The 27368-nt window shown below is 44.6% G+C and overlaps 1 protein-coding gene across 1 annotated transcript in view; it reads right to left on the bottom strand.

Moving 5' to 3' along the window:
• The window catches only part of Chn2 (chimerin 2), a 261881-nt gene extending 251161 nt beyond the window's left edge, over positions 1 to 10720 (bottom strand). The window contains exon 1 of the mRNA NM_001163640.1: positions 10497 to 10720. Within this exon, the coding sequence (NP_001157112.1) occupies positions 10497 to 10545 (49 nt within the window). The 5' untranslated portion in view covers positions 10546 to 10720. The remainder of the gene's footprint in view (positions 1 to 10496) is intronic.
• Positions 10721 to 27368: the final 16648 nt, after the last annotated feature.

The following is a 27368-nucleotide window of genomic DNA, read 5'->3' as shown; positions in this document are numbered from 1 at the left end:
AATGAGTGCCCCAACCTTCTCTCTGCATGGCACTTCAATCCAAAACCTATGTACAGACTCAAGAATAACTAATGATACCTTTAAGCCTGTGGCTCAAATCAGGACCTCAGAATATGGGCTCAGTTGTCTTAATGGCAGACGGTCACCTCTGGAGAGCACGCAGTGGGAGACACTGGGTGTGCATCAGCAGGCTGTTCTTGGCACTCTCTGTGGCAAAGGCTAGAGCAGGCTTGCTCACAGGAGCCACCCAGACCAGTTCTGTCTGCTGCAGAGATATTGCGAGCCACGTCTGCAATATTAAATGCACTAGGAGTCATGCTAATAGTTTAAAATCAAGTGAATTTAATTTTAAAGTACATTTTATTATCTATTATTTCAACATATATTTAGTATTTTTAAAGGATAATATAATTTTCATTTGTTTCTGTTATACTGTTTTTAGACACGTGTTGGTCAGTTTTATGTTAACGTGACACAAGCTAGAGTCATTTGTTAATTGAGAATTTGTTCCTCATTTGTTAAGAGGAATTCTCAGTTGAGAAAATGCCTCTGTAAGATTGGCCCATAGAAGCCTTCAAGACACAACAGGATCAACTCACATATGAGCTCACAGAGACTGTAGCAGCATGCACAAGTCCTAGGTCCCGGCACTGATCATAGGACGTGGACACTGGATCCCACTCCCAACCAAGAAGCTATCTGCAACTGGCAAAGGGAAAACCGTTTTCTCCAATGGAGTGTCACTGAGAGCATCAACCACACTGCAGGGCAGGTCCAGCGCTTGGAGTGGCTGGCCAACACAAAATGAACTCCATGACGGTTTTGTGAACTCTTTTGTTTCGTTTTGCTTTGCTTTGGCACATTTCAACTTAATTGGTATTTGTTTTGATTTTTGATTTTGTGAGTTTGTTTGGTTGTTTCTGTTTCTTGGGTTTTTGTTTATTTTGTTTTGTGCAAATATAAAGTAGAGTGGGTAGGGTGGCTGGGAGGAGCTAGAATGTGGGAGGGGCAATGATCTAAATATATTGTATGAAAGAAAGTGTTGTCACTTTTTAAAAAATAAAAAAGATAGGCCCGTAAAGCAAGCTTGATTAGGGACTGACGCGTGAGAGGAGGGGATCCTGGCTGTATAAGAAAGCAGGCTGAGCAAGCTGTAAGGAACAAGCCAGTAAGTAGGCGGCACTCTTCTTCCATGGTTTCTGCATCAATCAGTTCCTGCCCCCAGGTTTCCACCTTATGTTTCTGCCCCGACATCCCTCACTCATAGTGACCTGAAAGTTGTAAAATGAAATAAACCTTTTACTCCCCAGGATGCTTTTAGTCATCAATAATTCAGAGACTAGCCATAATTCAATGAGCCCTTAGCCACATGCATTTCCATATTGATCAAGGCAAATCTAGGCCTGAGAAGGAGACTTCAGGGTAAACCTGCAACTCCTACATGCTGGCAGATGCAGCAAGAGATTGACTCCTGAAGCCATGTCCTTCCTTCCTACTTTTTATCCTAACATGATCTCTTGGGTTTATCCTTTAGAAATAAAACCTTTTCAAGGAAAAGGCCTTTACATTGCTAGCATGGCACCGTCTGAAACAATAAGGAAGCTCTGGGTTTCATTTCCTTGAAACAGTACAGTGAAACTATAAAGGTCAATTATGGGCACCATGAAACCATAGAACTGAGCCTCCAACAAGAAGAGAATTGCGTAAGGTCACCTCCCGAGTGAGTCTGTGAATCACAGAGCCTAGAGCCAGGGTATGAAATCATGTCGGCAAAGAACGGGCTATGAACATCCCAGACTTCAGGTTATTGGTTTCAGAATCCAGTGGTCTTTCTGACAGTGATTGACACTTAAAAGACACCGTTCACCTCTCCACTTCTGTTGTACCTGAAGGTGGTAACAGCCGTTTAAGGGGAAAACCTGCCCTTTCTGAAGAACTCTCACTTTCCTGTAGCTTATCTGTAGGCATTTCTTCCAAATGATGTGAACTTAACATTCCAAAAGCTAAATGGACTTTTTTTTTTTACATACTCAATTCATTCGCGTGAGTCTGCCAGTGTGCCTGATGCAGAAGGAGAATGGTTCTAGGCAAACAGTTTGCTGATAACATGGCGGGGATATGCAGTCAGTAACCTTAGTCCACATAGTCACAATTTTTCTATTTTCTTGATTCGTTAGAAGAGATACAACCGAGAGACCTAGACATTTGTAGACATAGGCATTTTTTTCCTTGGAGGCTGAAATTAATGCTCACGGTGGAAATTTTTTTTTCCAAAAAAAAAAAAAAATCAAGTTACCAGTAAGGAAACAACAGACTCTTTTCGGTAAGAAACTTAAATCAAACTTCAGGATTAAAAGGAGATGAGGTCACAGAAATTTTAATTATTCTGTCCATCATCATCCTTTAGCCATCGCTCGACAGGTCCTCTCAAAGTTATGAAGAAACTTCTCTTTTTAAAAGTCAGTTGGCAAAATTAACTAGAAAGCCTAAACCATAATGCAATGATGGCATAAGATGGAGTTCTCTGTCCTTGGCTGGTTCCCTTTCTTCCTTGGTCCCCTGTCTTAGAACTATGTCATCCAAAAGGATTTCTCCCCACAATGTGTGGTCCTACTTAGTGGCCATTGGAGGAGTGTGCTTATGAGCAATCAGATGTTCTAGAGGAGATGAGGAGCTGAATTCTTTCAAATGTAAAAAGAAGTAGCTGCCTGTGGCTAATGGCCACTCTAGTTAAAGCAGCTCTGTACAGAGCAGTAGCAGGTTGGGCTCACTCAAGTCTTGGTGTCTCCAGGATATGCAAAGCCCATGTAAAACACAAAGGACTGACTGCACGCCTTCCTTTTTGAAGTCCCACATAATTGAGCAGAACATTATCCATGAAGCCAGACAGAAAAAAAAGAAAAGTCTTCAGTAAATTCTCTACGGTTGATAGTACTCTTTGGCTTGAGCCAGGAAGAAGAATAGAGAGCTGGTGTGTGTGTGGAAATTAGGACTCTGGAGAACAGTCAGCCCCATTGTGACCGCGATGAGTGGCACTGGACAGATAGTCCTAAGTTCTCTGGACCTGGACCTTGACCTTCATGGGCACCAAAGGTCAGGATCTGCTAAACAAACGCCAAGCTCTGCTGTACTCCAACCCTGCTCAGCCTAGCTCATGTTTGTTCGTGGACAAAGGAGGATTACACACTGGTTGTTTTAAATTAATAATTTATGTCACTGATACCACATTGCAAAAGGGGTGAGGCTGGGTGACTGACAGGCCTACCTGTTGAAACGAGCCAATGTTGTGTGTGACTAAATCATACCATGTGACTAAATCCATAGGACAGCGCCCACTGTGCAGTGTGACTACATGTGGGGAAGAAAGCTGGTTATTTGTATAAGGAGCTGGTGGCAGCTCTCACTGAGTCCCTAGCAAGAAGTACTCTGATACGTCAATGGTCACATCCTAGGCCATCAACCTCAGACCCCACCTCACCCTGATCTTCCCAGCCCTTCCACCCCTTGGGGACAGACACAGAAGTCTCCAGCATTGTTGACTGCCTGTAAGGCTAGTACAGTCTGAACAGAGGCTGGCTCCCTCTTGCCATGGCCTAGATGAAGAAGGAGGGAGGCACACAACTGTGTTCTGCTCCACCCGTCATGCACTGAGGCATAGCTGTGCACACTGGTGCAAATCCATGTGAAAGACAGAAAGACAGTTTTCTCTTCCACGTGGACCGTGGAGGATGCCAGGGAACTTAGAGAATGTTGAAGGCAAGGTAAACCAAATGTGAGATTTGAGGGAGGGAGGAAGGAAAAGATAGAAGGGAGGGAGGGAGGGAGGGAGGGAGGGAGGGAGGGAGGGAGGGAGACAGACAGACAGGCAGAGAAGGAAGGAAAGAATCAGAATGCATATGGGAGCCATAGTAGAAGCTAGGAAATGCAAACACACTCCTCAAAGTGATGGGTGACTCTTATCAATCCTTTGCCAACCTGATGCTAGAACGGCTTCTTCTTTCTTTGTACATATCTTGGCAGGAATGCTGATCTTTTGGCAGGAAATTCTTTCCCCAAGCATGCCAGTACAACACTGTGCATCTTTTCCAACTAAATGTCCGGTTGTTGTTACCACTGTGTAGAAACAATAAGAGACCCTGCTGAGCAGCAGATGGTCCTCAATAGAGGCTTACACCGAGCCCAGGCCCCAGGTAGCAGTTAAGAGTACACCTTGTCCAGTTAGACCATATGCAGGCTGGCCTTTGAAAATCCTTGATGTTTCCATCCCTCAAAAGTCCAATGAAGGGCAGAGTCACCTAGATAATTCAGGGGGCCAGGTGGGGGAAGGGGTACCTGGGCAAAACACGTAAGTCAATGTGGCCCCTGTTATATATACTAGGAAGCTGTGTCCTCCTGGCTGTTTTCTGCTGCCATGACAAAATACTCTTGAGATCCTTAAGAGTGGCAAGATTTATTTCGGAGGCTTCAACCCGTGGCCAGGTTTTGGGTCTGCTGTGGAGCAGAGCCTCATGGCAGGGAACAGGTGGCTGAGGAGAACTATTCATCTCCTGGTGGGTAGAGGGGAAAGAGACAATCCTCAACTCAGAGGCCCTGTCTCCCAAAAAGTCCAACAGTCTCCTTGCATAGTCAGAGCTGGTGGCCAGTCCATCAACCTGTGCCCTTTGGTCTTAAGATTAAATCTATAGCAAATATATTTGTTTAAGAAGATTGTCCTATTGGGCTCATCTGAGTAAGTACACGTGGGCAGCAGCGGTGGTATTTAAGTTCATTCAGATGTGAAGAGGCTGCCAGGAAAGAAAACAGACAGACTTCATAGGAGAGAGTGCTTTCTCCCTCAGCATTAATCTTAATTTTGCAACTTCTTAACAGCAATTTTTTAACTCCAATTTCTTTGTGCATGTGATTTAAAATAAAACAGACAACCAACCCTTCCTGCTAACATCGATGACTGGGATGCTTAGTTTCCAACTGCAGAAGTTAGGTCTGGTTCCCCCAGCTCCATGCTCCCAGAAATAAGACTCAGGCTCAAAAAATATTTACAAATACCTTGGCCATAGAGCTAGGCTTTTTTTTTCCCTGACTAGACCATAACTTAAAATAACCCACTTATTTAATCTACATTCTGCCACATGGCTCAGGCACCTGTGCTCAGGTACCATGTATCCACCTCCCCACATCTTCCTGGGTGAATCTTTCCTGCCTCACTCTCTCCCAGAACTCTTTCTGCCGACGTGATGTCCCGCCTTCTATTCTATCCTCTCCTATAGGCCATAAGCTTTTTAATTGATAGGTGATGCATCCATACAATACACAACAGCAGCTATCATTTGAAAGCAAAGCAATGTCTTCTTCATGTAACTGAATATTCCAGAAGAAAAGGTTGGGTCCAAAGCCCCAAAAGGTTTCTCCGTGTGCAGGTTTGTCCCTGTCATAGTTCCCTGGTAGAATCTAGATCCATGCAGCTCCTAACCACACACACCTGTTGGTGGTTCCCAGAATTCCCAAAGTCCAGGTGTTCCCTCTGCATTTAGGAATGTAAGGCTTTCTGTGTATGTCACTGGGCATGCCCTTCCAAAAACAAATGAGAAACGTTCCTGCTTCTAGGGTCAACACCAGTGTGAGAGCAGAACACAATGTGCCCTGAAGAATCCACAACAATAAATACCTCAATACATTCAAGAATAGTATTTCTTTTTTTTTTTAAGATTTATTTATTCATTATATGTAAGTACATTGCAGCTGTCTTCAGACACTCCAGAAGAGGGAGTCAGATCTCTTTATGGATGGTTGTGAGCCACCATGTGGTTGCTGGGATTTGAACTCCGGACCTTCAGAAGAGCAGTCGGATGCTCTTACCCACTGAGCCATCTCACCAGTTCCCAAGAACAGTATTTCAATTAAGGTTAAGCTACTGTACACCAGGCTGATCTTTACCTTTTTCCTGTTGTAAAAATGGCCAACTTCGTTTTAATAATCTTATATGCTTATGTTTTCAAAATGTTAAATTCTTATACAGGGGTCTCTTTAATATTTAATATTCTAACTTGTTCACTTACTAGAAAATATCTCATTTGTTTACTACATTGTATTAGCGGTGTATTTTTTTTCCTTGATTGTGAAATTATCCATTTGGCAATCACATTACTAATATGCAAAAAAATCTTATTTTAATTATAAAAGCAAATATGAACCATGATTATTAAGAAAACTTTTTCAAATCAGCCACTTTATTTCTGGATATAATCAAGTACACCTGGCTATATTAAAATCTTTTTTAAATTAGATATTCTATTTATTTACATTTCAAATGTTATCCCCTTTCCTAGTTTCCCGTCTGAAAATCCCCTATCCTCTTCCCCCTTCCCTTGCTCCCTAACCCACCCACTCCCACTTCCTGGCCCTGGCATTCCCCTATACTAGGGCATAAAACCTTCACAGGTCCAACGGCTTCTCCTCCCATTGATGACCAACTAGGCCATCCTCTGCTACATATGCAGCTAGAGTTAAAATCTTAAAAGATACTGATTTCTGTGTGTTGGTGGAGGATTTAAAATAATAAAAGGAAACCTTTGAATCCTCCATAAGACAATTCTGAAGAGTTCTCAGCAAATGTATTTTTAAGTTAATGTTAAGCTGATGACTTTGTTATGTGACAGTTGGTAACAGGCACAAGGACACACTTGGGTGATGTAGTTAAACAATAGCGGGGAAGATTATTCAAGTCAGAGAACCTTGAGCTTACGATGAGCGAATTACCAGTTTCCCTCCATGTGAACACCAGCAAACTGTTCCTCGGAGACTGGGTTAGAGCATAATGGGACCCTGCAGAAGCCAGCTGTTCCTTTACTAGTGCCCCAATGACCAAGTTCATCCTTGATTCCAGGATTATTTCATCACAGCCTCCGGGAAGTGTCCCACTCAACAGGAGAAAGGATCAATGCCCCAAGAAAAGCAAGGGAGAGAAAGTTACAGACTTATCCATCTCCAGGCTGGGTCTCAGTTCTCAGTCATCCTGAAATGCTTTTCTCTGCCTGCATTCTACAAAGCTTCTAACTATCCGTCAATGCCCAACACTTGTGTCAACTCCACTGGCCACTCCAGACTGAAGCAATCACATCCTTGCCCTGCACAGCCCTCTACAGAATGTATTGTATCACTGTAGGACACGGGCTATGAGATGCTGCCTATGTTTCCTGCTACTTCTCAGGGAGACTCTTGAGTTATCTTTTCAATGCAAGCACTCAGAGCTATGTCTGAAACACAGAATGTGCTCAATAAATGCTTCTTTAATGGAGCTCACACTCAAGATTAAATTCAGCATATGTATTGGCTGGTATTATTGACACAAGCTAGGGTCATCAGCGAGGAAGGAGCCTTGGTTGAGGAAATGCCCCCATGAGATCCAGCTATAAGGCATTTTCTCAATTAGTGATCAACGGGGGAAGGCCTGGCCCATTGTGGGTCATGCCATCCCTGGGATGGTAGTCCTGGGTTCTATAAGAAAGCCAGCTGAGCAAGCCATAGGGGGCTAGCCAGCAAGTGGCACCCCTCTGAGGTCTTTGCATCACATCTGCTCCTGCCTCCAGGTTCCTGCCCTGTTTGAGTTTCTGTTCTAACTCCTTTGATGATAAGCAGCAATCTGCAAGTGTAAGCTAAATCATTTCTTCCTCTCCAACTTGTTTTTTGGTCATAGTGTTTCCTTGCAGCAATAGAGACCCTAAGATAGCATATGAAGGAAGAAAGAGATGTTATGTGCACTGGGCGCTGAGTTTATTTTAGCACCTAAGGTTGAAGCCACTGAGCAACTTCATTTCAAAGAAGTTCCCTCAAAGAAGACTATCTACCTGTTTGCAACAAGCATTTTTTAAAGATGTGTGTGTGTGTGTGTGTGTGTGTGTGTGTGTGTGTAGGTGTGCCTATGGGCACGCATCCATCCCATGGGGCTGGAGTTCCAGGTTGTTGTAACTCCTTTCGATGTACCAAGGGTACTGGGGACTGAACTCAGGTCCTCGGGGAAGAACAGCAGTCTCTCTTAACCACTGAGCCATCTCTCCTCTACATCAAGCACTCTTACAAATTAGACCGTGTGCCCAAAACTCAGCATACTGATTTAATGGGGAAATTGAAGCCAGGAAAAATTTAAGTAACCCACCCACCTCAAGATGCCTCACTGGTCAGCAGTGGAGCCAGAATTCAAATACAATGATCTCAGAAGCTTGAAGCTACAAAGAAAGCTAGAATTATCTTCCTTGCTAAGCCTTGAAGCCCAAGCCTGGCCCACAGTTGGCCCTTCCGCATGGTGACTAATGGGTTCACAGAGTGCCCTACTTTCTCAGACTCTGGCCTTTGCCTGAGAGAACCCAGCTGCTCTGAGAAGCAGGCTCTATTCTTTGCTGCTCAACACCTCTCACAGGTGTGAATTGCTTGTGTCCTCTGAATTATTCATTATCTACACAATGGTAAGTGTGCTTTTTAAAAAGAACTATGATTCCATATTTTGCAAGACAAAGTGTCTGATGAATTGGGGAAGTAAGCTATATAAGCCCACAGGTCAGGTTGATTTACATGAAATAGTAAATAGATTTATGTCCACTCTTGGCATCTCAGATTCCATGCAATTTCCCACAGTTTCCAACAGGATTAAAAACGGGCGGTCCATAAAACGGGAGAGAAAGCCATTGTAAGCATGCCTCCCCTATCTGCAAAACAATTACCACCCTCTACAGCTTATCCTGGCATCTTGGAGCAGCAGAGTCCTCCCAGGGCTGAGTTAGGATTTGTCATCGGGCTTCTTAAGCTGTGTCAAGATGCAGAATTTCCGATGCCACAGCAGCTGTGATCCACGCCTCCAGCGGACCCTGAGATGATGCTGTCTCCTCGCCTTCCTCAGTTGGCCCCCTTGCTACCTTTCCCCCCCCTCAGTCCATCAAACGGGCAGGCTTTGGAGAGGGAGAAACATGTGCTAATAGGAAGCCAACATCTCTGCATCTTAAATTCAATGTTAGTCAACCAAAATGAATTGAAACGCAGCAGCAGTGGTTTGAGGGTACTAAAAATAAGCCTTAGCATTTGCTGAGTTCTCAGAATTAAAACCACAGGCGGTCAACTTGTTGCTGTTCTTAATAAGAGCTGACTGCTCTGCCCACCAGTCCCTACTGCCAGCCGCTTAAACTACCGGACACCTAACAATGCTGTTTTTATTAGTTGGCAGCAGTCATTAAAGGAAATGTCATTTCCCTGGGACTAAACTTTCCCTGGGACTAAACCTGGCCAAAAAAAAAAAAAAAAAAAAAAAATAGCATGTAGCTTTCAAGAGAACACCTACACTGGTCACAGTCACCTTGTGTCTACAATCTGATTAGTTACACATCCATAGCTATGATTCCTTTTAATGCCTGCCTTCCTGCCAGTGCTGCATCTCTTCTCCACTCCGGATTTAATTTTTGGAGAATAAATAAAAGGAACTCAATTGTGGACACCATACAGTAGTAACACACTGAGCATTCCCACCAGGACTTGAAGACTGTTGTCTTGGACCCTTGAGTTCTGTATACCATGCCAAATGTCTTACCAGCCATCCCTTCAGGGTTTCTTATTAAAGTTTTCAGTGACCAAAGGGGTAGTAGAACTGTACCTAATGCATCAGTCTGATTAGAAACCTGTCATGTTCAGAAACCAGAGGGGCTGCCTCCATTGATTCTTATGCATTCACATTCATTATCATTTTTTTCTGTTCAATTAGACCTGCTGATCAACCATAGAAAAGCTTGAAAGCCCTTCTTTCACCCAGCCACATTTAACACTGAAAAAAAAAGAAGCCTTGAAAGTAAAATTACAGCCCCCACCGCCCCCCTCCCGCGCGCACACATGTTCTCTGTGTCTGTCTCACAGTCTCTCTGTCTCTGTCTGTCCCTACACACACACACACACACACACACACACACACACACTCACACACACACACTAAACACGCCAGGAGTCAGAGGCTGGGCTCAACCTCCATTCCACTATCCCACTTCAGTCAGATGAGCAAGACACATTTTCGTCCTGGCTGCTCTCTCAAACCCATACCCCAAGCGAGTGTCTCCAAGGAGCTAATTTCTGAAACAAACAAAGAAATCCGAGTCTGCAAGGAGCTGGGGTTTGCACCCTTCTTTGGCTCTGAGTATCCAAGGTTTCTGGCACCAAGGCAGACAGGTCCCGAGCCCAGCTGTGCCCTCAGCTTCCCTGCGCCTTCTGCCCCTGTTCCAGCTGTGCAGAAAGTGCAAGGCTGCTGGCAGCTACTGCTCGCCAGGAGCCCCAGACTCCAGGTCCGCACGCCTAGGACACCACCGAGTCCCACCACTACACTGTCACCGCTCAGACGCAAAGGTGTTGACCACCTTAACAAGTGTCCCAGTGACGCTCGTGTCCCGCGCCACGCTCTCCTAGAGCGGGAGGGACGGCCACAGGTAGACTCTCCATCCCAGCACGGGCGCCCGCGCGCTGAAACTCACCAGAGGACACGGAGGAGCCGGACAGACTAGAGTTGCTGGATGCTGCCATCTCGGCGCCGCGCGTCACCGCTCTCTCAGTCCTGGTGCGGGCGGCGTCGCCGCTGCCCTCGGCCGGCTGCTCGCAGCCCGCGCGGCCCCCAGCCCATGGCAAAGTCCTGGGGACGCGCGGGAAGCACCGGCCTCCGGACTCTGCCTGTACTTCCTGCTCCGCCAGATGACGCGCTGCCGCCGCCGCTATTTATTCGTGCTCGCCGTCCCTCTCGGCGCCTGGGCGCACTCCGCTGCGGGCGTCGAGGTGGCAGGGGCACAGCGAGGCCAAGGCGGCCGGCCAGGAGGATGGGACCACCTCTCTCGGCGTCCCCGCTGTCCCCGCCGCGGGCCCGCTCCCTGCGCGCGACTGGAACCTGGGCGCCCTTCGGCTCCCGGCACTGACTCTAGGGATCCAGCCTCTCCCGCCGCCGCACTTCGAGCGGCCCGGGCAAAGGCGGGGGAGACAGATAGACAGCGACCTCCCCCTTCTCCCTCCTCCCCAACTCGGCTCGCGCGCGCACACAAAGGAAGGAGAGGAACGCCGGCGCTCCGGGCTGAATCCGCTCGGCCGGCTTGACAGCTCCTGCAACCCTGGCTGCAGGGGGAGGCTGCAGACCAAGGGGTGGAGACCATCAGGACTCGGAGCCTGCCCCGAGGTGTTGGGCACGCCGCCAGGGACGCGAGGCGGGCCGGGCAGCAGTGTACAGTGCTGCTTCCCGAATTAGAAGGGGATGGAGGGGTCGTAGGAGGAAGGTGGTGGGACTGGCAGCAAGCTCTAGGTTTGGATCAGCCACACAGCTCGGGGGAGGGGGTGCAGGGGTGGGGGTACTTCCAGAAGGAGAAGACAAGGTCTCTAAGGATTACGTGCGGGTTTGGAGCAGGCCAGGATGCCACCAAGGCTGGGAAGCGCCCTTCCCATCACCCTTTAATTTGTCCTTTGTTGGTCAGGAACCGAAGGTCCCTGCCCTGCCACAAGAAGCGTCTCCTAAAGCAGAGAGAGCTGATCTAGCTACACTTAAGTACCCCAGACACTGGCAGGGACAGTGCCCCCAAAGTCCACTATGCTTCTGAGACCGGTGCTAAAAGAAATAGAGACATCCCAAAGGTGGCATCGGTCTTACACAAAGAAAGTGGTTCTCTGCCCCTTGGTAGGATCTTCACAAAAGACTGACTCTGCAGCAGGTGCGACTGAATCCTTTAAGGATAAGGAATTGCCTAGGTGTACCGGAGAAAGGGACTGGAGCCGGTGTGTGCCATCCTCCTGTATTTAAACCTAAATTAATTTTACTGGAAGGAAATGTCATGCAGATATATATTTTTTAAAATCCGTTTCACGCTCCCAGCAGGGTAATCGGTTCTTTCATTCCTAAAGCTACAGAAAAACTGTGAAATTTGAACAGAAATTGTTAGATCAAAGGGAAAAAAAGCAAACATTAAAGGAATGAAAGTACTCTCATTATAGAGCAAAACGGAAAGTGTTCTCATTGGGAGCGGCACGATTTGAAAAACATGGCTAAAAAGGACATAGTCCATTTGAAAATGATCAGGAGTGACTCTGGAACAGCAGCGAGGTCCTGGGGGCCTCCACATCGGAAGAGGACCTCATGTACAGTGAATAATAAATGTTAAAGGATCATGATATGCACTCATGTCACATTTTCTACTTGATTTAAAGTATATGTTATATCCCCACCACCACCGGGGATGCCATCCCAGTGTGACTGCCCAACAAGTGCCCCACCCACTTTTGTTTGTTGATTAGTTTAAAGGGGTGGGATGGGGTGAACTTCTTGCTGAAAGCCTGTGGGCCACTTCAGTTACACTGAGCATTTTCTTCCTGGACTCCATTTACAGGGGCTCTTAAGACAGATCTGCCTGGGTCAACTAGACTCAGGTACTGCCAAGTCTCCCTACCCCAGACACTTTTGGAGGGCACTGCAACCTTGAGGTGACCTCATCTGGAGCCTTATGGGGACATATACTCACCCAGCATGATCTTGACCACTCTATGAGAGTGAAACTTCTTGGACACCCAGAGTTCAAGACATGACATGGCATTGGTTGTCTGACTAGTAATTTACAAAGCCCTCTGGAGCTTTAGATGGCAGACATGGCTATGTCACTGAACAGGATCATTACGACCTGGGCATTGAAGAAGACCAGCATCTCACTTCAAACTAGGATGTCAGCAAATACCTTATAGTTCTGTTTCTCCATTTCTACTACTGATAATATGGAGTCTTTTTAAGCATGAGAAAGATACTGGTTGTGAAGCCATACTGTGCCACGCCTAAAGACCTGTAAATTGTTTAGCCAAAAGATAGAACTAATTGTTTGAACAATATTTTTCTTCTCTCCTAGAGACAGCCAATTGTGACTTATTTACTGGGAAAATGTTTCATTTGTGGCCCAAACTTTCTATCTTTTCTTTTTTATGTAAGGTCCCAAATTGAGCAGTAAGTGATGGGCTTCATTATTTATGGTAAATTGCACAGAATGTCTGGTTCTATTTGTGCAGATTATATTTGCCTTCACAGAACTTTAGTAACAAAAGCAAAAGTGTGTGGGCTGGAGAGGTGGGTCGCCATTAAGAACATCTGTTGTTCTTGAAGAGGACCTGGGTTGAGGTGCCAGCACCCACATGGTGGCTTACAACCATCATTAACTCCAGTTCCAGGTGATCCAACACCCTCTTCTGAACTCTGTGGGTACCAGGAACCCAGGTGGCACGCATATGTGGAGGTTAGAATAGGAATGACCCATATAGACTCATGTGCTTGGATGCTTGGCCATAGGGAGTAGCACTATTAGGAGGTGTGGTCTTATTGGAGATGTGGCCTTGTTAGAGGAAGTGTGCCACTGTGGAGGTGGGCTTTAAGGTGTCCTATGCTCAAACTCCATCGAGTGTAGAATCCAGTCCCCTCCTTGCTGCCTGCAGATCAAGATGCAGAACTCTCAGCTACTCCAGCACTTTTGTCTGCCTGCATGCCACCATGTTCCCTGCCATGACAATAATGGATTAAACCTCTGAAACTGTAAGCCAGCCCCAACTAAATGTTTTCCTTTATAAGAGTTGTCTTGGTCATGGTGTCTTTACAGCGATGAAACCCTAACTAAGACAAACAAAAAGGCAAAACATATAGGTAAAATAATAAATTAAATATGTTTAAAAGCAAAGTATGGCCCAATGACTGTCTTCATTACTCCAAATTGTTGAAGGGATGGACGGCTTCTCACTGGGAAGGCACCACCACCACCAGGTAAAATCAGTGCAATACAAAAGTAGAGGAGAGCGCTTCCGTGAGGCCCAGCTTGTGATGGAGATCGCTGGTAAGCTGCTTGGAAGGGCAAACATGAAGCACCAGTCTCTGGACTGACAACTGAAAGGTGATGGCTCACCGGGACTGCTGACAGTTCATCAGCAGGGAAGATATAGCTGCTCGGGGCCAAGAAACCCTTTCTCCAATTCAAAGGCCAAGGGCCTTGAGTCTCCCTACCAGATGTTCCAGACCTAAAGTAACAAGCAGGACCTGGCACAATGTGTCAGTAGGTCCAGGAACCACTGGTGGTGGGACTTCTCATATAGCTCCCCAAGTGAAATGATAAAACCTCCGTTGTGTATTCAATTCACTCTGAATGGCATTACACAAGTCTGTATCATGTGAGATTTGTTAAAATCTAAGGTAATCTGGTACAGTTTTCTTAAATATTCCATCCACCTGCCTCCAAATGATAAAGGATCTTTGGAAAAAGGAGAGTTTGTCAATAATGGGCTCTGACATAGAATTTAAAATTGCCATTTTGCTTTGACTTAGCATTCGCCTACTTTCTTTTTGTATTTTTATATTTATTTGATGTGTATTTGCGTGTGTATTTGTATATGCACATGTTTACATGTGTTTGCATGCATATGTGTTTATATGTTTATATGTAAGTTCATATGTACACACATGTGTTTATATGTGTACACATGTGTTTATATGTATATATAGATGTGTGTGTGTGTGTGTGTGTATCCACATGAGGACAACTTACAGGAGTCAGATTTCATCCATCTATTATGTGACTCCAGGAATTGAACTCAGACCCAAGTCCTCAGGCTTGAGGGCAAATGTCCTAACTTACTAAGCCATCTTGCCAGCCCCTAACTATAATTTTAGCATCGATTTCATCACCAAATCAGAAATTCATGAAGCAAGCTGCCCTGCAGCCTAGGTAACTGGGGATGTCAAACCCAGGCAGCTGATCGGGCCCTACCTTCCAAACCTGCTTCCCCTTTCTAACTGTGCTTCCTGCTGTCTCCTTCTCAGCTGTGACCTTTTCTCTTTGTGTCCTGTGTACCTAGGAGCCATCAACAGTAGTCTCTGTCCAGGTCCTTCCTGTTGGCCAGTGGAACTGTGGTCAAAGTTCACCAGAAGGCACTTTGCCCAGAGAACCTTCTCCTTTCCCAGCCAGCTCTTCCATGGAATCCTCCCACACGGCTGTACTCCCTACCAACAGATTTCAGTTCTGTGGTGTCTTAACGGTATGGCTGGGTGTGATGACATTTTTCTCTCCCACATCATTAAAAGTTTCTCAGAGGGGGTGGGGAACAGGTTACTTGTCAAGCCTTTGTGTAATTTACCATGTCATGCACACAGTAGGCCATCAAGAGATATCTTCTGAATACATGAGCAAAGAATTGAATGGTTTTCCTCCGGGGGGCTATGATCACGATTGATGAACAACACCTCTGGGGCACAAAGGGCAGTGGACAGGTTTGTGAGAACGATCTGGCTTTGAAGAAGACCAGCTGAAATGGCAAAAGCAAAAGAGTCACATGTTTACAGCCTGGGCCCTGTCTCTCCATCAACCGGGACTGTTGTAACTCCTGTCATTTATTGCTTTCAGGATATTCTTACATTACTATAATCTGTTATTTTATTTTAGCGTTCCTTTGAAGCTTGAAGGCAGGCAGAACACGCCACAGAGTGAATGTATTGGGCATGCAGGACTGCCCTCAGCATTCCTTTCTTGTGTTTCTCCGAGAAGGTCATTTCCTTTCCTTGTGCTAAACACAGAATGAAATATTCCTTACTTGCAAGATTAATCCAGTGGTCTGCATCCATGGGAGAATTGTGGGGCTGTTTGTCAAGCAGCTTTAAATATTTTATGGCAAATTACTCTGGCCTGAAAAGTGGCCCCTTTGCTGTCGATTTTTCCTCATCAAAATCATTGCTGGGAGAACTGGTTCTCTTTGTAGTTCAAGCCCTGTTTCCTATACAAGATGCCTAACCCTGCTAGAAAGCACTGGCTCATCTCCGAGAACACGAGATAAACTAGAGGCAGATGCTGATAGCCTGCGGTGGCCTTAGAAGGCACAGTGAGAACCCAGCTGGCTTCCAGGCAAGGTAGCTGCCCAACCAGGAAACAAAGGGGAGTCCACACCTGGGGTGCAGACAAAGAGAGGCCGGCTGCAAACCCGATTGCCACTGCAAATCGCCAGCTGCTGGAGACCCCTAGTGGAGATCCCAACACTGCAGGCACAGATGTTCCCTGGAACGTAGTGCTGAGCCATGGAGGCAATGCCTCCAGCACACACACACACACACACACACACACACACACACACACACACACACACGCATGCACACGAGGACACACATGCATTCATTAGCTACACTCAAACGAGGGACAGACTTCATTGGCACATGGCACATTGCAGCTTTGTTTCCTAGCATTTAAGATTATTAAACTCTTTCTGCCCTCATTGTCCTCAGAAAAATATGAGGTAAAGGTAAATAAAGAAAGCTCCAAGGCTGCGAATGCAGACAGACTGAGTTTGGTTTTTGTGTCTTAGGATGGCATCTCTTCTCTGCTAACTGCTAATCTATTCATGCATTATGCAATCCATTCAGAAAAGTTTACCAAGCAGTCACTGTGTGCAGCAGTGTATACCAGACCCATGGAATAAAGATATAAGGAAAACCATATCCTTGCCTTGGGACCCCACAGTACCCTCTGGAACCCTCATACATCAACTGGGACCTGTTTAAACTGCAGAGTGAAATCCTCTGTTAGAAATCACAGGTGTTATCCATGTCAGTGACAAATGCCTTTTCAGGTGGAAAGTTGGCTTTTTTGATTGTTTGACACAACCTCTAAAATCAAGTGTCAAAAGCTATTTTCTAGATAATGGACATTTTCTCAGCCACAGTTTGGGCTTATCAGCCTAGGGGATCAAGTAAATAAATAGTATGCCAATACAGACATGCGCCACACATTGATATTTCTATTGGTAACAGGCTACATACATGTAGAGATCTCATAGGGACTATAATGGGACCAGCCCACATACCATCATGATGGCCATTGTAACTGTCATAAGAGAGTGACACAACCAGCTACCTTTCCTAATCATGTTACTGGGAAAAATTCCACCAGTGAGACAGAAATACAATTCCTGCAGCTATGTGGAGTACTCCTGATATTGACCAGAGTGAACATGTTACTGCTTTCTGGATTTGCTGTATTATAAATTTTAACATGGTTTCGAGGAGTATTCTCCCATTAAAACACAAAGCTTCATGTTAAATGGTGTGCTCTGGTATTGAGCCAGCAGCCTTGGGATCACTGGGTCTCTTGATGTAATGAAGAGACACTGGTAGGGACTGACCTCCCCACCTGGATGGAGCAAGCACAGGAGCACACCGAGACATTCCCTCAGCAACAGTGGCGCAGTTCTAAGAACGCATCTCATCAATAAGTGATGACTGTCCTACAAGCGTTCTTGGCCCTCACCCACAGAAAACCAGAATCAATATTTTCACTTCTTTTCCCATGATAGCAATAGATTCAACAGAGGAACAATCATTTTTCTAAGGAAGTGAATCCACACTGGAGGAGAGCCAGCATCCAAGACCTGAGCCCATCTCAGTCTTCTCTACAAGTCGCGGACCATTTGAAAACAAAGCCTAAGCAAGTGATTCTAGAGAGGTTGACTCTGTATCCTGGCAGCCTGACAGACCTGTGTTAGTTTGTCATTTGAGCAAGTTCCTTAGGCTCAGTTTCTTGGTCTTTGAAATGGGTTTGGTTCTGAATCCTAGATTACAGAGTATGTGGTGACTGAAGGAAACAAGAGCTCTCTCTGATACACAGAAGCCTGCTGGGGAGCTCTGGCCTTGTTTGTGCCTTAAGGCAAGTGTGCTGGGCCTTCACTTACTCTCTCAGAAGAGTGTGGAAGGATTGTGGTTTGTGGCAAAAGTAATTTTCATCCATTTCAACTATGTCGCCCATGTAGTGGGGGTAGTAAAACCTGTAATCCAGGCCTGGGATTTGGAGATAAATCCGAGTTCAGATCCTAATTGAGCTATATCCCCTCTGATAACCTTGGACAAGGACTTAACCTTTCCAATTTGCAGTCTCCTTCTTGTCAATGGGAGCCAGTAATCTGCCTCATCTTTATGTAAATGAGCCTATGACTGACAAGCACCTCAGTACTCGATGGCGCTGGTGCAGCAGGTGCTTTGTGACAGTGGCTCCCAGGCAGAGAACAGGAACTGCTGGGCAAGGCAGTGAGTAGGAACCTCTAAGAGTGAGGAGAAGAATCTTGAAGGCACAAGTTCTCTCTCCAGACTCCCCAGCACCCCACTAAACAACTGGGGTGCTTTCCCACCCATCCTCCTCTAGGAAGAACCTAGTTCCTAGCCACTGATAATACAAAGCCCCACTCACTCACTGTACACCAGGGGCCTGCTCAGAATGTCAGCACATTGTCACACACTTGTGACAATCCTAAATTAAGACTTACTGTCTACATTTTCCAATAGGAAAACTAAGGCCAGAATGATCATAATGTCTTAATCAAAATGCACAAGCACTCCAACCACAGGAGTATAATACCTTTTCTTTTTTTCCTGGTCAAAATATCTAAAAGGGAGACAATATAAATAATTTCTCAAGGTCACATTTATCTAATTGAAGCCAGCTTTGGCTGCCTCTGCAGAACACACAAAGGAAACTTACCTCCCAGTTTGTTTGAAGTTTCTGCTCTTAAGTAAATATTTTCCTGTTTGAACCTTCACTGGGGTGAGACTCGAAGGCTTTAAAAGATGGTTTATGTACTTTAAATATTTATTTCTTTTTTTATCTGAACCTAGGACAGTACTGTCATTTTGTGTTGACTCAAATGCTAGCCTTAGGGGCAGGCAAGGCTCCCTGAGAGCTAAAGATGCTCTACACTACAGGGCTCAGGCAGGGACAGACATGAAATCAGGGATGTGAAGATGCTAGTTACAAAAATGAAGGCATTTCAAAGATCCCAGGGGCACTCCCTAGTCAGGAAACCTGCCACCCACCATGTGGGCACCTGATCCCCACTATTGAAGCTTTCCTTCCTAGTCTGCAAGGTACCATGGACTCTTGGGTATGACTTAGTCACTTGGTATGAGTGGGACTCAGGCATTGAGTAAACGAGATATTTTTACTTAAAGTGCCTATTTCCCACCCACACTGCTGAATTTAATTCAAGGTAGAGAGAGGGTCAATACATAGAAGAGGGTCATGTAGCTTCTGCATTCCTGAAGAGTTAAGGGTTTCAAATGACTTCCATCCAGCAAGTCCGGGCAGGTCCCACCCTGCGTTTCTAAGAAGATCCAAAGGTATCAAGCAATTGCATCTTGATAGGGTCTTCGGCTTATGGTTTGCAACTCTGAGGATTTATCAAAATCATCCAATATAAGACCACACCCTGGAATAATCAAGGCAGGATCTACAGGAGAACCACATAGATTAGTACTAAAAAGCTAAGCAAAAGCTCCCAGCTCAGTGCTATTGCTGTAAGGACGGCTGGTAGGACTGGAGGACTTAGCCAACAAATTATATTTGGAAAGAAACTGGCTGCAAATGGTGATTCAGCCACATCTGCCTACCTCGTCTGAAAGAAAAGGCAAGGTGTCACATTCACCACAGACATCGAGTAGAAAAATAGAATGCAATATTAGAACACAAATTTTCGAATCAACAGAGTGGATTGGAAATTCTTCCCCAGGTTTTAGTTGATGCTGTGATTTTTGAAATGTATGCCTGGGTGAATAAGCATAAACAATATGCTCTTACTTTAGGGCCACTCCCTCGGGGCAGGCAGCTGCCATCCAGGCAGATGTTTCCCTGCAAATCCACTCTATCATTTCTCAATCAGAAAGAAGATTAGAAATGGGATTTTCAACTCATTTGGGGTTGAAGGGTAATGTTTATTCCAGAGGAATACTTTACACCACAGCTAGAAAAATTGCTTTGGGGAAAAACACCTTCAACTTCTGATGTGTTCTGAATATATGAAAATGAAAATCTTGAATGGAAAGAGATGGTATCACAGCTGAGCCAGCCCACCACAGACATCCAGTTGTGTGTGTGTGTATGGGGGTGGGGGGGAGCTCTGATGAAAAGTATGTTTGCTGACTCTTAAGGCCCAAAGATTTTTAGCAGCCTCAGTATGAACTGCTATTTGCCAGGAATAAAATGGAAAAGGTGCCAGTTATGTAAACCAGAAATGTTTATAGTAGGTAACTCATTGTTGTGTAACAGTTTCCTCCAAGATTGAAACATTCTACCCTGCTGGGGAAGCTGTTCAAGCAGGAAAATAAACAACTCAAAATAGCTTCAGGAAGTTCCTGAAACTGACCAAATCCACTGGGCTCCTCCCTGCCAGAGTAAGCAATAAACACTGAGAGTCCCTCAAGTAGACTCACTCAGAAAAGTCAAGCTACAAAGAAGACTCCACTAATCCAAAGCACAAAGAAGCAGAACACGGCCAAGTTGCCTGGGAGTTTTAGACCAGAGTCACCTGGGAAGGACACTCTCCAGCTGAGCTGCCTGTTGGTTGAGTAGTGTACTCCAGGCTTCCCAGCATTTGTGAGCTCTGACCCATGCTGGAGCAGACCCTGGTAACGTAGCTAGTCTTTTTTTTTTTTTTTAATCATTTCTGCACCTGTAAGTAACCCCTTACCCATATTCTTGTAAGTAACACCAATACATTCATTGGTTCACCAAGTTGGACTTTGTTGGCTCTCCTCTTCTGTATCTGAGGTGAGTAGATACACGTGTTGTGTCTCCCCAGGAAGCGTTTTGTCACACAACACTCACATCTTATAGGTTATTTATGTCAACTTGATAGGGCCCTTGGTAACCACAGCTTTGGTCAAGTACAATTCTGTGTTCTATGGGGCTGTTTCCAGATAACACTAACGTTTAAGTCAGCAGACTGAGTAAAGCAGGTGCCCCTCTTTGATGTGGTGAGTCCCTTATAGTCAGCCTGAAGAGAACAAAAATCCTGTCTTCCCTTCAGGGATGAGAGAGAATTCTTCCTAGCACTTTCAGGCTGGTTGCCATTAAGGTTTCTTCTAGCTGCAGATGTGAACAGAAAGACTTAATACTTCCGGGTCTGGAGTCTGCTGGCCTTCTGACCGGAGTCAGGCATTCATCTCACCTGGATCTCCAACAGAAGGACTTTCTCATCCTATAATCTTCAATTACTTAGAAGAAATCTCTCCTTTCACTCCATATACACACTAATATCATACATACATACACAATATACATAATATACACACACACACACACACACACACACACACATATATACATCCATACATATTCCTATCTACATGCATGCCCCTGTTGGCTTTCTATTGCTGTGACAAAACAGCTTCCTTATACAACCCAGGACCACTTGCCCAAGGATGGCACTGACCCATGGAACTGGACTAGGTGATCTCACATTCTCATTTTTTAAAAAAAAGCCCCACAGACTTGTCTATAAGTAGGAGGCATTTTACCAATTAAGGATTCCTTTCCCCAGATGACCATAATTTGTGACAAGCTGATAAAAAAAAAACCCTAACCAACACAATTAACCTCTTGTCATCTTGGCACACAAAACCATGATCTTTTTTTTTTCGTTTTCCCCAAGGGATCATGTTAATAGCAACATCACCATCTAAGACATACTATGTGGTCCTCCCTTTTCCCTGGGGGCTCTTAGCCACCAGCCCACGAGGACAAAAGGGGGCAGAGTCAAAGAACAGGGTTTGGTCAGCCTGGAAATACAGTGGAAATAGTTTTTTGGGGAAATGGATAGGGATTTCTGGAGTGAGTAATTTATGACTGGCTACAGCTGAGGGTACCTCATTTGCATAGAGAAGCATTCCAGAAATTCCAGGTGCTTGCTGGAGAGGTTCTTATCAGGAGAAAGGAAGCCAATCCTATAATCTCACCCAGGCTACAGGACATTCCACAGGTAGAGGGTTCAGGCTCCCCAGACAAGGTCAGAGAAGGAAGAGCACTACTTTTAAAGAAAGGGAGTCCCCCATTTTCCACTAAGCTCAGCTGCTAGGACAATGGTAGACTGCAACCCTAATTAGCAGAACCCAACAATACTTTGAAGTCCCATAGTATTTAAGTATTCCAACACTTTAAACGCCTTTAAAAATCCAAAGTCTTTTTAACTATGGGTACTTGAAAAATGAAAACATAACAAACAAACAAAACCTAGGTTGAATATTTTCTTACTCCAAGAGAAAAGAACCAGTGCATTAGAAACAATCGGAGCAGAGTGTGGTGGTTAGAATTTGTTTAGCACCCATAGACTCATGTGTTTGAATGCTTGGCCCATAGAGAGTGGTAGTATTAGGAGGTGTGGGCTTGCTGGAGTAAGTGTGGCCTTATTAGAGGAAGTGTGTCATTGTGGAGGTGGGTTTTCAGGTCTCCGATGCTCCAGACCCCTCTTTGCTGCCTTCTGATCAAGATGTAGAACTCTCAGCTCCTTCACCAGCACCATGTCTACCTGGATCCTGCCATGCTTCCCACCATCATGATAATAGACTAAGCCTCTGAAACTAAGCCAACCCCAGTTGTCCTTTATAAGAGTTGCTGAGGTCATGCTGTCTCTTCATAGCAATACAACCCAAACTAAGACAGAGTAAAACCAAACCCCAACAGTGAAAATAACTCTGTGTTCAATGCTTGTGACTCATTCACAATCTTCTGGGCTCCAAAGAACAGTTCCATTTTCTGTCTCTGCCATCTGTAGCACATCTGATTTGTCTTGTTGGCTCAGATCATCTCAATTCTACACCACCTGGTGTCCTTTGCACATATTTCTGGCACCTCCAATTTTCAGGGGTCTCCACTGCAATTGAGGCTGCCTCTCCTGGAACCGAATGTGGATTTTTTTTTCTTTTCCCTCTAATCCTGCAGCTTTCAAGACACGGAAACCAACACCACCAGTGAGAGTCTTTCACATTACCAAGTTCAACTTCCAGCCTGAGATGCAGCCTTGGCCCACTCTGGAACCAAGTGTCCATGTGCAGATACTGAGGAAATACTTCACAGAAGATTTCAACTCAATGATGCTGGCCTCTTGTCAATCAGCGCACATTTTCCATCTCTAGCAAACCACTATCCGTTCTCTCAATAAAGCAAAGTGTTTATGTCCACATATTCTTAACTGACACTCTAGAGTAAGCAGCCACAATGAGTTTTGCTTCCCTCTGAAACTTTACAAAGCAGACATCAGTTGTCTGCACTGCTCTCAGCATTCCCCTCCAGGATCTCACAACATCTTCTTAACCCCTGAGCTCATCTCAGTAGCTTTTCCAGATCAAAGCTCCAAGGTCCCACAAACTATATGCACTGGCAGTAACACCAATACTCCATCATCCTGGTACCAACCATCGTCCTAGTTTGGTTTCCATTGCTATGGTAAAACGCCATGACCAAAAGCAATATCAGGAGATAGTATTTGGTTTACATATGAACATTGCTGAGGAATGGAACTCAGGCGGGAACCTAGAGTCAGGAACTAAAGCAGAAACCATGGCAGAATGCTGCTTACTGGCTCACTCTGCTTTGTTGCTGTTTTTACAAAACCCAGGACCACCTGCTTGGGAGTGGAGCATCTCCCAGTAGGCTGGGCCCTACTGCATCTATTAAGACAATGCCCCCTACAGGTTTGGCTATAGGCCAATCTGATGGAGTCCTTCCCTCAGTTGAGTTTCCCTCTCCCCAGGTAACTCCAGCTTATGACAAGTGGTCAAAAACCTATCACACACACACACACACACACACACACACACACACACACACACAGAGACACACACACACACACACACAATTATATTGTATTAGTTTCTTCTTATACCCTTGTTACCAAATACTGGACAACAGTAGGGAGATGTGTATGTTGGCTCCTGGTTTTAAGGAGTATAAACTGTCAGTTCTGGGAGGCATGCTGGAATTTGTGATGGCAGGGCACCAGCCAGGCTCCTCACAGCTTAGTGAGTAGATCAATATGCAGAAAGCATGGAGCCAAAACAGGAAAGTGTAAAGTTCAAAAGCCAACATCTAGCAGCTTACATCCTCTAGCTAATCCCCAAATTCTCAAGGCTTAATTACCTCCCCAGACAGCCTCACCAGCTAGGCACCAAGTGTTCAAACACATGACCTTGGGGAAGCATAGGCATATTTCATATTCAGACCTGGACACACACACACACACACACACACACACACATATATATCCTTCACATGTATTTTCTCATCATTTGTCTCCTATTCTGCCTCTCTCAGATCTCTAATCGGTGTATTGATGTCTTCTTCTTCTTCTTCTTCTTCTTCTTCTTCTTCTTCTTCCTTCTTCCTTCTTCCTTCTTCCTTCTTTCCTTCCTCTTCCTCTTCCCCTTCCCCTCCTCCTCCTCCTCCTTCTCCTCCTCCTCCTTCTCCTCCTCCTCCTCCTTCTCCTTTTCTTTTTCCTTCTTCTTCTTTCTTCCACATTTCTATTTTTCATTAATGAGCACTTATAATTCTTGATTTTTTAAAAATGTGATTAAAGGTTTATCATGGTCAACAGAATGGATTCTGTCCTTCTGTCACGATGCCTGTGCTTCAGAACAAGACGTCTCTATAAACAGAGACCTGAGGGGCTATCCCTAGTGATTCCTGGGCTGCCCTCCCCACAGCTGCTGATTCAGGGGTTGCTAATGTAGGTGAGGGACTGCATTCTCCACAAGCTGGTGGGTGATGCTCTGGCTTCAAGTCCCCAAGCCTTACTGGGAGCAACAACTCCTAGGACCACTAGCATATTGATTGAAGCCCCTTACTAGGGAGCTGCCACTTAACCTCTCTGCACATTCACCATCAGTTCAGCGTTTTAATAAACCCTGCAATGCTTCGCGGTTGTCTTCCTACCTGGCTCTCTCTCACTCAACCGAAAGAACCTGCAGGGCAGTGATGGCATGTTGCGGCTTTCGTATCTCTCTCCATTATTCTGGGAACCTTCCCTATAATAGAATTTCAGTAATGTTTATCAAATGCAACTGTTTATCTTTGTTCTGGTTAGCCAAGCCATTTAAAGGCAGCAGGCTGCCCTGATTTTCCACACGGCAGGGCAGAAGCAGGATTAACACAATGGGATGCCTGTCTGATAGTCTCTTCTGCCCTGCCCAGTGAATTTAATTTTCTATAAACCTAAATGTAATTCTCCTTGGGAGTTATAGTCAAGAGCCAGAATGCTTCAGACCCCTTTGTAACGTTAGAGCTCTGTCTGCTGAACGTTTTCAATCTCGAAGGACACCGAGTTTACTCAATTTGTCTTTCTAGACATGTGAATATATGCAATTGTGTAGACCAAATATCTTAATGCTAAACTCATCTTTCTCAGTTTTGATCCTGATTGTGATATAGGACAAAAGTACCCTAGGGTTAGAAATAGGTAATACTGACTATATTCATCAACTACTTGAACATGATAATGTGGCAGGATTTATGAAAAAGAATGAGGAATGTTACAACTTTATACATTTTCATTTTCAACTCTGGCTCTCTATTCCCCTTCCACTACATCCTTTTATGTCCCTGTGGCCTCTCCTCATTTCTTCATGTTCTTCCTGATCTTATTTTATTATTGACTGACAGTATTCTACCACGTGAGCCTTCCTCTTCCCTCCCAGTTTTCAGGCTCTGCCACTACCTTCTCTATGGTGGAGCACCTCGCCACCATCTCATAATAGAAACTCAGTTAATTTGCATATCAATTTACATGTTTTCATTGATAGGGAGAAGACCAAGTGATTAATATTGCCACTTTTCTAATATTTCATACTGGAAACATTAAAATAAACACGAGCAAGGAAAAGGCATTTACGATTGTCTTTATATTATTCTTCTCATAAAGTAATTTAAGTTTCCTCTGTGCATTTTAGAGTTTATATATTGATATATTTTTTAAATCAGCCATATTTCCCTCACCATTGGCCAGTGACGTCATTCTCCCCACTGTGGGGATCTGCAGCTCAACATGGGGGTTTCTGAAGTCTACATTTTGTTGGCACATTCATAGGATAAAACCGTGTTGGGACCTCATCACAGTGTTTTCATCAAGGTTAATAATTATTAGTATCTGATCATTTATTTAATATTTCTAAATTGTGTAATTTTCTAATGAGTAGGTTTTTACTCTTTTAGGTTGGGGATAATAACGAAGCCACTTTTTCTTCAGAGTAGACTTGTGTATTCCCTTGTATTGCTCATCTCTGAATATGATTTTTAATGGGGTTATAGCTATATTGTATGAATATATCCTCTACTACTCCTCTGTTGAATGAAATATACAATGCTAACAACTTTTGCTTTTATACAATACGCTGTGATAAAAATTCTCACACATCAGTCTGTGTGAGGATCATTCTGATAGGCGTGATTGCTGTGAACTGAAGAAGTCAGTGTCAGGCTCCAGCTGCACAGATCCACAGGGCCCCATGGGCAGGGTTTTCTTTGAAAATGATATTCCCAGGAGGCCACACTCAAACTGCCCAGGACATCGGCTACAAAGATGTCTACTGCCCTTCATAAAATGTCTAAATTGCCTTCTGGAAAAAGTCTCCATTTACATTCAGTCGGAGACTTACTACGTATGTATCAAAACCAACAATTACGATACATCTTTAAATTCAGATTTATCAGGCACCATGGTATCTAACTGTATTAATTTGGATGCTTTATTACTCATGATATAAAAGTTGTTTCAACTACTTATTTATATTTTTAGTCAAAATGATTAGTCAGCATAACTACAGCAGGAATTGTTCATGTGGGACCTTATTCTTCTTGATGACACTGTTATTATATTTTACTTCACTTTGAGGCAGTGTCTCATATAGCCCCGTCTAGCCTGGAACTTGCTGTTTAGACCTGGCCTCAAACTTACAGAGATCCTCTTGCCTCATGAGTGCCGGGATTCAAGGTGTTCCCTGTCATGGCTGGTCTGATCTGTCATTTTAAATATAAGTCTAAGAAGTATGTGGAAGTTATAGATCATGCCTTGTAAAGAACACCAAATATTAGGGCCAAGATTTGAGCCCAGAACTACATCTAGAGTCTGAGCTCCTAATCCCTCACAGTTCCATACTTTAATTGGAGTGTCAATGTTCTTATTGGTTTACAACAACTCTTTATATACCGGCAACTATAGCAGTCTCTGACTGGCCAACGTTTTAGCAAAGATATCTCTTATTTTGACTCATTATTTGCTTTAGAAATGTAACTCTTTCTTCTATCAGTTTACTTGAATTGCTTTTACAGTCATGCAGTTAGCTCATTTGAAAGATCTCAAGCTGGGCGGTGGTGGCACATACCTTTAATCCCAGTACTTGGGAGGCTGGCAGATTTCTGAGTTCAAGGCCAGCCTGGTCTACAGAGTGAGTTCTGGGACAGCCAGCGCTACACAGAGAAACCCTGTCAAAAAAAAGTCAAATTCATTCATGATAGTTTTAAAAGTTTGCCATGAAATATTTTATCTTCGGATGGAAA

Source organism: Mus musculus, chromosome 6, assembly GCF_000001635.26.
Source record: "Mus musculus strain C57BL/6J chromosome 6, GRCm38.p6 C57BL/6J".
Lineage (NCBI taxonomy): Eukaryota > Metazoa > Chordata > Mammalia > Rodentia > Muridae > Mus > Mus musculus.
The sequence above is the reverse complement of the archived record's forward strand: the minus strand, read 5'-3'. Positions and strand labels throughout refer to the sequence as shown.